The sequence below is a fragment of the Phalacrocorax aristotelis genome, chromosome Z, assembly GCF_949628215.1.
Source record: "Phalacrocorax aristotelis chromosome Z, bGulAri2.1, whole genome shotgun sequence".
NCBI classification, from domain to species: Eukaryota; Metazoa; Chordata; class Aves; order Suliformes; family Phalacrocoracidae; genus Phalacrocorax; species Phalacrocorax aristotelis.
The window spans coordinates 3,440,744-3,452,493 of NC_134311.1; the positions used below are offsets into that span (position 1 = coordinate 3,440,744).

Below are 11,750 nucleotides of genomic sequence, written 5' to 3' on the forward strand. Positions count from 1 at the left end.
ATCACCTGCAAGGGTTTTATCAGCCAAACAAAAAAAAAAGATTTGGACCTAATTTTTTTAAACTTTATGCAGACTTCTATGTGGAGTCTATCACGTACAAGGCCTGAGAAAGGTTATTGGAGGCTCCTGACAACTAATAGCCACTCTAAGTGTGTACAAACTAAGCCTACACTGCCTGTTTTTCACCTAAGATGGCAAGATTTGATCATCTTTGTATTCATTTTTTAAAACCCTGTTTCAGGATCTATAAAACTTTTAATATTTAACTAAAGGGCAGTTCATTTAAAAAAAATTAAAACTCCTGTAAATTAGCTAATATTTACAGTTAATTAAGCATCTGAAAGTAACTACTAAATACCCCTTTGAGTTACACCTCTGTAAGGGACTAGAAACTTGTCTCAACATCGTCAGCAGAATGGCTTGACTACCAAGGCTTCACCATGACAGCAACTGAGGAAGTTCTACCCAGCAGGAACACACATATCTATATCTTGTCTCGGAGCACATAGGCCCAGTGTGCCTGGCCCAAGGTCATCTTACAACATAAGGGAGGGGGGCTTGGACCCCCTGGAATCCTCTGGAACCGTTGAGCACCCTCCAGTGATGATACTGCGCATGTGACCCCCTGCCGAGTGGGAGGCGTGTCTGTACAAACCAGCTCATTGACTGTGCAATTGGACAATGCTATAAAAGATAGAACCAGCGGAGAGCAGTGGGAACATTCCCCCATCGGACTGAAGATACATCGGACCGACGGGAGGACACAGATCCATGGTGGTAGCTATTGTAACTTTCCTTCTCTCTCTCTCTCTCTCTTTTTCCTTTTTTACTCTTTCTCTCCTTTTCTCCTGCATACTTGTTGGTGGCCAAATAAAGCGACTTGGCACTTGACTCTGTTCTGAGTCTTAATTCTGTTCCCGAGAATACAACAAACCTGGTCACGATAACACATCGAATCGAACATCACTCAGAAGTGAAGCCCAGCCGCCCCTAGCCACCCGGAATTATCTGAGGTTGGTTAGAAAGCAAGGGGGCTTAACTTCTGCCAAATTGTGCAACCCAACAGTGGATCGTGACATTTTTTAATTGGTGTCACAGATAGGATTCTCGGAGAACAGAAAGTGCCCAATTAAGGTGTGACGTCCTGAGGGTGAAAAGGGCAAAAGTGGAGAGCAGCATTAAGGTGTGATCCTCTCAGAACGATACAGCCCCTTTGTGTTAGGTAAAATGGCCACTCAGAAGGCAGTTAAGGCTCAGGATTATGTCTCCTCACCAGCCAAAGGGATAGATAAACTATATGATCTTTTGGAGGAGCACCAATCTCGCCCCTCACCTCAGGGACAAGATTGGGCGAAAAAACATTGGTTTCAACTGCAGACTGTAGTAGACAGGATAAGGGTACTGCAGAAGGAAGCTAGGGTTAGACCGGGGAAAGGAAAAGCTGTAATTTGTGCAGTACTTGGAGCGAGTCTGGCAGCAGCGGTGGAAGATAGGAAGCAGAGGCTTTGCCAAGGCAATGTCACAATAGACACACTGCAGATGGTCATAAAGTCACTGCAGGAAGAATTGGAGGAAAACAAGCTATTATTGCAGGAGCAGAGAAATCAAAATGCCATACTGAAGGAAGAATTGAGGGATCAACTTTTGAGGGAAGCAGATACACTGGCGGAGGTAGAGGTGAAACTTTCAGAGAAAGGGATACAGCAAGTTTACCCTCAGAGAGACTTGCAGAAGGCAAGGGAAACTGTAGAAAGGCTCCCTCACATGTATCCACTGGTTAAGACAGAGTACTTGCATGAGGACAATAACGATGACCGTCCTCAAGTTCTCACCAAAGTCCCATTTACAGCAGCTGAACTAGAAAAATTGAAAAAAGACTTTGCAAGAACTCCGAAGGAATCAGAGACAGAATATGTGTGGAGAGTGTCCCTGTCAGGGGGGGATGGAATTTTTTTGTCGGAGAAAGAAGCAGAAGGATATTGGGGTCCAGATGTGATCTTAACTACAGGCAATCGCCGAGCCCCATGGTCATTAACCCAGCGGGTTGCGTATTGGGCCGGGGGGCTGAACCCTTTGGAGAGGGGAGAACCCCTTGTCATAACAGGTACGGTGGATCAATTAGTGGAAAATGTGCAGAAAGCGGCCTGTCTCCAAATGATGTATGATCGGGAGCTCAAGCCCAACCAGAGTTCCCCGATGATGACGCCTGTAGACCCAGAGAGGATGACTCCCCTGATCCAGGGACTCCCTGACTCCCTGAAACCCATTGGGGTCCAGTTACAGGGGAAAATTCAAAATACTTCCGAAGGAGAAAGAACTGCGGCCACTCTGGAAGGGATAATAACCCCTGATCGTGGGCGGTCGGGAAGGGAAGTGTGGACATGGGGGGAGGTAGCGCAGGAATTAATTAATTTTGGGAGAAAATATGGCCCTGTTGGTGGAACATTCAAAAAAACCAAAACAAGGGTTGTACGGTCTGCAGAGCAAGTTAACAGTCAGCTGCTGTCAATTGGGAAGGGCCAGGATTTGAGGCCACTCTGCAACAATCATCCCGGGAGAGAGAGACCCCTAAGTCGACAGGGGTTATGGCATCTAGGGCTTCAGAAGGGCATTCCTCGAGACCTGATGGATGGACTCCCAACCCAAAAATTGGAAAAACTTGTACAGAAATGGTCAGGGAAGAAGGCCACTCTGGGATTAGTTCCCACTGCTCCACCCCTGATAGATCTTGAGGGGGAGCTCACTAGGAAGAAGGCGGGAAACTAGACCCTCCGTTCCCCGAAGGTGAGGAGGGGAGCGGAGGATGGATGTTTGTAAGACAACTCACCGTGAATGTAAAAGGGGATTTATTAATCACAGTAGCTGTAGGACCAAGGAAAAGACCAGTAATTTTTCTAATTGATACTGGGGCACAAATCACCGCACTGATGCAGACCGAAGCAGAAAGGTGCGGGATCTCTATCCCATCTAGAAATCTAATTATCTTAAATGCATTGGGAAAAAAACAGTCAATGCCTATGACGTCAGTGACACTATGGTTACCAGGAGAGGAAGCCCCCATCAATATCATGGTAGCCATAGGACCTTTTCAGACAAACCTTTTAGGCATAGATGTGTTGAAGGGAAGGCAGTGGCATGACACCCAGGGGAACTCGTGGTCTTTTGGCATCCCCCAGATCAAGCAATTAACTGAAACATCTCAGGCGGAGGTGTGCCTATTGCAAACAGCACCTGCCCTTCCCCACTCCAAGATTACCAATGTGAAACCCTATCCGTCGCCGCTAGAAGCCAGGGAAGGGATAGCCCCAGTAATTGAGGATCTCAAACAGCAGGGAATTTTAGTGTTTACCCACTCCCCGTACAATTCACCAGTGTGGCCAGTACACAACCCTAATGGAAAATGGCGACTGACCGTTGACTATCGGCGACTGAATGCAAACACTGGCCCCCTGACTGCGGGTGTACCCAACATAGCCAAATTAATTGCAACCATTCAAGAACAGGCCCATCCTATCTTCGCAACCATTGATGTGAAGGGCGTGTTTTTTATGGTTCCACTCCAGGAGTGTGATCGAGACCAATTTGCTTTTACCTGGGAAGGACAACAGTATACCTTCACCCGTTTGCCTCAGGGATATAAACACTCGCCTACCTTGGCCCACCATGCCCTAGCACAGGAATTGGCAGTAATCCCATCAGAAAGAGAGGTCCAAGTCTATCAGTATATTGATGACATACTAATAGGAGGACATACCACAGCTTCGGTGCAGACTATGCGTGACAGAATTATTAATCATCTGGAAAGAATGGGCCTTCAAATACCCAAAGAAAAAATACAAGCCCCTGCCAGTGAAGTTAAGTTTTTGGGCACCTGGTGGAAAGGAGGGTCAGTCTGTATTCCTCGGGACACCCTCGCAGTGTTAGATCAGGGAAAAATTCCAGGAAGTAAAAAGGAGCTGCAACACACCTTGGGATTATTGGTCTTTTGGAGAAAGCATATCCCGAACTTTGCAATAATTGCACGTCCCTTATATGACCTGTTGCGGAAGAGGGAGATTTGGAAATGGACTCCAGCTCATGATGAGGCACTGCAGCTTTTGGTGTTTGAAGCAAACACCTATCAAACTTTGGGCCCTATCCACCCCACTGACCCAGTTCAAATTGAATGGGGGTTCGCACACTCGGGATTGTCAATTCATTTTTGGCAGAAAGGACCAGAAGGTCCCATTCGACCAATTGGATTTTATTCTAGGAGCTTTAAGGACGCTGAAAAGCACTACTCCAGTTGGGAAAAGGGTTTGTTTGTAGTGAGCTTAGCTCTTAGAGAAGCAGAGCAAACCATACGCCAACAGCCTATAGTTCTAAAGGGACCCTTTAAGGTAATTAATCCTGTGTTAACAGGGACCCCTCTCCCTGACGGGGTGGCCCAAAGGGGTACTGTGAGGAAATGGTATGCTAACATCAAACATTATTGTAGTGTTTTTACAGTCACTGAAGGTACCCCAAAGGTGTTAAACATACAGGAAGAAATGGCAAACCTTCTGGAGGAGGATACCCCTCCTCCTTCTGTAGTTAAGATTGCCCCACCATTTTCAGAGGAGCTGCGAAACGTATGGTTCACAGACGCCTCCGCCAAACGAGAGGGCAAACAGTGGAAGTATCGGGCTGTAGCTATTCATGTGGATACTAAGAGGAAAATAATCACTGAAGGCGAGGGCGGTACCCAAGTGGGAGAGTTAGTGGCGGTATGGAGTGTGTTTAATAGCGAGGGAAAAGCAGGGACTTCAGTGTATATCCACACTGACTCATTTGCAGTATTCAAAGGGTGCACAGAATGGCTCCCTTTTTGGGAACAGAACAACTGGGAGGTGAATCAGGTGCCAGTGTGGCAAAAGGAGAGGAGGCAAGAGATCTTAGATATTGCCAAACATGGGGATTTCGCAATAGGATGGGTGCCCTCCCACCAGGAAGGGGGTACTCCAGTGAGTGGTTGGAATAATAGGGCAGATGAATTGGCCAGAATTGCCCCTCTGCAGGAGGACCAAACAGGAGAAAATTGGGATAGGCTCCTAGAATGGCTACACGTTAAACGTGGCCACATCGGGTCTAATGATTTATACAAGGAGCCACATGCCAGAGGCTGGCCTGTCACTCGGGAAGCTTGCAGGACCTGTATTTCAGCTTGTGAACAATGCCGACTTTGGCTAGAGCAGCATCCCATGGACGAGTTCCCACCCCATTTGAGAGACAAAAAGACCCTCTGGGAAGTCTGGCAAATTGATTACATCGGGCCTTTCCAAAAGTCAGAAGGAAAACAATACATATTAGTAGGCGTGGAAGTAATATCTGGCCTAGTCCAGGCCGAAGCATTTCCACAAGCAACTGGGGAAAATACAGTGCGGGCCCTGAAAATTTGGTTTAGCTCCTTCCCAAAGCCTAGTTCTATTCAGTCAGACAATGGCAGTAATTTTACTGCTATCAGAGTACAGGAGTGGGCAAGGGAAGAAGGAATCAGGTGGGTATTCCACACCCTGTATTACCCCCAAGCCAATGGGATAGTGGAACGAACTAATGGGCTCTTAAAACGATTTCTGAAACCTCATAAGCCACATTGGGTGGAGCGTCTCTGAGATGCAGCTACCCGAGTCAATGATCGCTGGGGAATAAATGGATGCCCCCGATTAAATGCCTTTTGTCCTAAACCCCCAGTTTTAATTCCAAAGTCTCAAGCTCTTGGTGTTCCAAGGCAACCAACCTTCTCTCCTAGACAGCCAGTGTTGGTAGAAATGCCAACCATTGAGACCATTCCCCTCATACTTGCTGAACCCCTTAACAAATATGTCTGGAAGGCTGAAGATGCCTGGGGGAAAGAGCACAAAATGAACACTCGCTGGATTGTTCCCTCATTTTAACCATGTAGATGAAGCCCAATCTGGGCAAGTCGATGTTTTGTTTCATTTCACAGGAGATCTCCGCGGGAACGCAACTGAATGTGGGAAGATTAACATTTGATTTAGACTATTTGTATTTTTGTGATTGTTTTTATAACATTTGTAAGCTTAGGCTCAATTTGTAGAGCAAAATGTCAATTTTTTTGTTTTTGTGTATTGTATGGGTCGCAATCCCTGGAACGATCAGTTATCCCCTCAAAGACTTTAGGGATGAAGGAAATGATGTCAAGAATTCTTTTATGCAATTGGCTGAACAAATAGCAAGTGTTTATAACCTCTCAGAATGCTGGATATGTGGAGGACCATTTGGTCTATCAAGTTGGCCCTGGGTAGCTATACCTTTGCTACCAAAATGGTTGGCGAGTAAATATAGTGAAACAAAAGGGAATAAAACATGGCAGAGCTCACATGATTCACCATGGCACATACAATTTCCAGAGAAAGGTAAATACTGTTTGGCTAGAACACAAAAGGATGGCATCTTTGTGGGTAACAGCACATGTGAATGGACATATCAGAACATAAGCATAACCATTCCGGTGGGAGGGGGGGCCACATGAAAAGGATGAACTTGTATATATCTATGCCTGGGTGAATGAAGAGGGATACCAGAACGCATTTCCCAGATTTTGGTCTCTCATGCCTAATACCAGCCGAGGCAACACTGTAGGCCATGATTGTATTTGGGACCAGGAAGCAAGAGCTTACAACTGTAAATATTGTAATAGAATAGGACAACATGGGAAGAACTTTGTTCAGACATACCATGCTGTGAAAACTCCACAAAGGAATTGTTATATTGTTGTGTTGAAAGTGACCCATTTGGTTTAGAACCTACCCCCTTATTTTGACCCTTCACCCCATGTGGAACATTGGAAAGGACCCTTTGCTAATGGATCAGTGGCCCTCGAGGGACACTGTTGGATATGTGGAAACCATGCACGTACAGCGCTACCAGCAAACTGGTCAGGAGTATGTTACATTGGGGTGATCCGTCCCTTGTTTTTCTTACTCTCAGAAACAGACGGAGACCATTTAGGCATTCAAATATATGATGATTTGAAGCAGGAAAAACAATCCAAAGTTATTGATACCTCCCTCACTGATGGGAGTGGCCAGTCCTGGGGTAAAGACATGTGGACCCCCCAACGTATCATACAACATTATGGACCTGCAACTTGGAACCCCAATGAATGGATTAGTGGTGCTCAAGAACCCATTTATAACCTAAATCACCGCAAGCTGTATTAGAAATTATCACCAATCAAACAGCTGAGGCCCTCAACCTATTGGCAGATCAGGCAACCCAAATGCGAACTGCAATTTATCAACATCGCATGGTTCTCGACTACCTACTAGCTGAAGAAGGTGGGGTCTGTGGGAAATTGAATGATTCTAATTGCTGTTTAAAAATCAATGACAATGACAAAGTCGTTCAACAAATTACTGCCGGAATACAGAAATTAGCCCATGTTCCGACCCAAACCTGGAAAGGCTGGAATGGTGATATGTTCTCCTGGCTTCCAGGAGGTCCTTGGATCAAACAAATCTTATTATACCTATTGTGTGGTCTAGCTACGTTATTTTTTTTACCGTGTGTCATCCCATGTTTCATTCAGTTAATCCAATGTGTTGTCACAAATATGCAGTTTGTACCCATTGTATCCCCTGATGGAGTTAAACACATTCGAGCTGTACGTCAATATGTGTTATCCACAGTCCAAATTGTATAAACTATTTGTATCCCCAACTTATTTTATTTCGAAACTGAATTGTTAATGATGTTAGGCATTGGCCTTGTTTAGAGTTGATTTTGTTATAATGTTTTGGCTTGCATAACTAACGTCTTTGTTACTGCTCTCTCTCTTTTTCTCACTCTTCTCTCTTTCTCTCATTTTACCTTTGTTTCTATTCTTTCTCTCATTACTGTCTTTCTATATCTGCCACCAATGTTGAGCGACGGGGTGGTGTAAGGGACTAGAAACTTGTCTCAACATTGTCAGCAGAATGGCTTGACTACCAAGGCTTCACCACGACAGCAACTGAGGAAGTTCTACCCAGCAGGAACACACATATCTATATCTTGTTTTCTCGGAGCACATAGGCCCAGTCCTCTGCACATGCGCCTGGCCCAGGGTCATCTTACAACATAAGGGAGGGGGGCTTGGAGCCCCCTGGAACCGTTGAGCACCCTCTAGTGATGGTACTGCGCACGTGCCCCACTGCCGAGTGGGAGATGTGGCCATGCAAACCAGCTCATTGACTGTGCAATGGGACAATGCTATAAAAGATAGAACCAGCGGAGAGCAGTGGGAACATTCCCCCACCGGACTGAAGATACATCGGACCGATGGGAGGACACAGATCCATGGTGGTAGCTATTGTAACTTTCCTTCTCTCTCTCTCTCTCTCTTTTTCCTTTTTTACTCTTTCTCTCCTTTTCTCCTGCATACTTGTTGGTGGCCAAATAAAGCGACTTGGCACTTGACTCTGTTCTGAGTCTTAATTCTGTTCCCGAGAATACAACAAACCTGGTCACAATAACACATCGAATCAAACATCGCTCAGAAGTGAAGCCCAGCCGCCCCTAGCCACCCGGAATTATCTGAGGTTGGTTAGAAAGCAAGGGGGCTTAACTTCTGCCAAATTGTGCAACCCAACAGTGGATCGTGACAACATCATAGCGTGTTCTCTATTTAAATAAAAGCAGAATTATGTTTTTAGAAGATTTGATTTTGACACAAAGCCTGCACCACTGAACGGCAGGTTTGCAGGAAAGCACAAGCAGAAGGCTGGTAAAAGGCAGCGCAGGCAATTCACGCCGTTTGCCACAAGATGGCACGAAACTTAAAATATGAGGAGGAAAATAAAATTAATAACACACTCTGAGACGTACTTCTTAAAAAAAGAGCTGCAGAGACTGAATGTATGCGTGTCTTTTGGCAGGATGTGAGAAATGCATGAATACACCAGCAGAACGGACAATCTGAAGTCTATTATTCATAACACGTGCTTAACCAAATCGTGTCAGCCTGCCTAGTGCTCTGGATTAAAATTACATATAACCATATATAATGGTGCAGTGGTCTATAAGATGGCTAAAAACAAGCCAGCACGGGACCAGAAGGACGAGACAGTGAGTCTTGCAAGTGGCACTTCTGGTAGGCAAAAGGCTCGGACAAGCCAGGACAAGCCTGGTAGAAGGAGGTGGGCAGCCAGTGGGGAGAAGGGCCAAGCAGCCAGGAGCCAACCTAGGCTGAATCGCTCCCAGTTAGAGACACGGGTGGGTGAAGGAGATGGGCAAGTGGGTGAGAGATGGGCAGGAGAGCAAGCGCAAGTGGTCAAAAGGCAGATTTAAAGGGCGATATTTGTATAAATACTTATATATTAACACAGGAGACCGAGATATGGATTGTTTAATTTGTAGGCTAATTTCTGAGCTGTTCTGGTGAACTCAAAGCTCCTTTCTGAACTCATCAGGTCTAAAAGCATCTGCTAGAGATGAGCTTCTTACTTCACCTGAATCTGAGACGTTAACATACCAAATACTGCCATATTCATAACAAAATCTTGTGCTTGTTTATAGCTGTGCCCACAATAAGCAACAGGATGCAACACGGGAGATGCTGTTCTCAATCCATTCTCCTTACCCAAAGGACACACAGTTGAAGGGCTGCAGGAAGGAGACTCATGTTTTAGGGAAGAGATAATAGGGATGAATTAAAAAAAACAAACCACAGGAAAGTTTCCTGACTGGGGCACTAGGAGAAAAAGGGACATAATTTCAAACAGAAGCAGATCTCAGCTCAGATGCCTTGGATGCATGTAGGTACACAGTGCAGAGTGAATATGAAATTGATTTACACTCTTTTTTTCACCAAGCTTTAATGGGAATTTAGAATTAGTCTTGAAAACTGGGTCAACTTTTCCATGTAAATGAAAAAGCACATCTGATCTGATATTTTGTAATTAACTCACAACAACAGCATAGCAATACATGGAAATCAGAAAGCTTCAAAGATTGTGGGATTTTGCATTGCATGGGTACCTGAACATCCCACTAACTTCAGCAGACTCAGTTCTGTGTGTTCGGGAAAACATTCAAGAATGCTCGACCATGCATGCAGCCATCAAAAATCACTCCAAATTGCAGCTGTATCACTGCTGCAGTGAAAATTAGATTTGTCAGTGGTGTTTGGAACATGTCCAGTATGCCTTAAGAAGCAGGGCTACCATCTACCACGTTTTTCTCCAGAAAAAGGAAAGAGCTGTCTGCTGCTTAGTATGACGCATAGTCAGGACTCGTAACTGCCTGCAAATCGGCAAAACCTTAAGTCCTAGAAGATGACCCACAAGCTCACAAATGGTGTGATCTTCCTATCGGCCCACTCGCGCCAAATGCTCGGGGCATATCCCACACCCCAACAGCAGCTGTGGTATTCTCAGGTTGTGTGTTAAGAAACAGAGCAGTAGGAGACAGGAATCAAGTAAGAGGGGAGGCAAGGTAGAGCTACCAGGTCTGCAGATGACATACAGGGGAGGTTTTACAGCAGCTTAGCAAAGTATTTTATCCTTCTCCAACAAGCCTGGAATGGACAAATGCAATCACTATACAAAACACATCACACATGTAAGAAAATAAATGAGCATGCACCATAGCCCAGTTATGTAGGAAGGTGCCTTTCCTTATTCATATAGATACAAAAAAAATCCATGAGTATCCACTGGGCTAGCAAGATTCAGGCCTTTAGCTTCCTTTAGAAGGCAACTGCAGCGCTCTTTATCACGTCTGCAGATTTGCGCCGAGAGAGGCAGACAGTGAAAATGAGCCCAGAACTGCAAGGACAGGAGCGGTGGCCTGAGCTCCGTGGCTGGAAGCCGCATCCCACCTGGCTGCCAGCTTTCACACGTCCCGCAGCAAAGGCCAACCACGGAGCTGTGGTTTCTACAGCTTGTGGAGGACATGATTACCTTCTAAACTGCAGAAAAGAGGGAAAACGTGCGAATAAACATATGCATGAGAGCACCTGCACCTAAAGGCATGAGAGCAACAGGAAAAGTGTTAGCAAGGGAGGAATAAAATACCTTTGCTTCTTTCGCAAGTTGTCTTTTTCCAGTCGGACTCGATGGTCTAAAAGGTCTTTTCCAACCTAAATGACTACGATTCCGTGATCTAAGGAAGTACGAAGGCTTACCACAAGATGGTGCAAAAACATAAAAAGTCCTAACGCACCCGCCGGACACAAGGCGATCATCTTCGGTCATAAAAAATCATGAGAACCTCCACCAGGTGTCGGGTCAAGGAAAAGATGAATTACTTTTACTTATTTTTACTGAAGAAAAGCAGTAAATACAGGCATACGCTTTGAAAACCTGGCAGCCTGAACTTTGAGCGAGGCGCCTCTGTGCAAACTCGCAAAGCACGGGGAAGGTACCCCCACCAGCACCAGGCACCTCCTCGAAAACCTCGTGTGGCTGGGGAAGAGAGCAGAATTAGCAACCGAACCGAGACACGGCACCGCCGGCGGTGGGGAAAAACCGAGATCATGAAAACGGCGGAGAGGGAACGGTCGGGGGCAGCGGCGCCGACAGCGGGGGCTCGCCCCGGCAGGGGTCCGTGAAGGAGGTGTGCGCGCGCCCCCTCACAACCATCCTCGCCCGCCGCCAGAGAGCGGCGGGGGCCGGCGGGCAGAGGCGGGAGAGGCGAGGCGGGCGGGCGCCGGCGCATGCGCGCTGCGGCTTGTTTGTCACAGGGCTTATAAGGCGGGGCCGGCGGCCGCGGCGGCAGCGCCTTTGTGG

General features: G+C 46.2%; 1 protein-coding gene and 1 long non-coding RNA gene across 6 annotated transcripts in view; one reads left to right on the forward strand and one right to left on the reverse strand.

Moving 5' to 3' along the window:
* The window catches only part of LOC142050691 (uncharacterized), a 147,380-nt gene extending 135,670 nt beyond the window's left edge, over nt 1-11,710 (reverse strand). For 3 of the 5 annotated variants that reach the window (XR_012658094.1, XR_012658093.1, XR_012658095.1), the window contains exon 1: nt 11,037-11,685. This is a non-coding gene — a long non-coding RNA (uncharacterized LOC142050691). Of the gene's footprint in view, nt 1-11,036 lie in introns of all 5 variants that reach the window. The other 2 variants (XR_012658092.1, XR_012658091.1) reach the window with 2 other exon arrangements.
* Nucleotides 576-2,769, forward strand: LOC142050403 (uncharacterized). The gene has a single exon (XM_075079040.1). It carries the CDS (start codon nt 1,228-1,230, stop codon nt 2,764-2,766), a length of 1,539 nt encoding a protein of 512 aa, XP_074935141.1. The 5' UTR covers nt 576-1,227; the 3' UTR covers nt 2,767-2,769.
* Nucleotides 11,711-11,750: the final 40 nt, after the last annotated feature.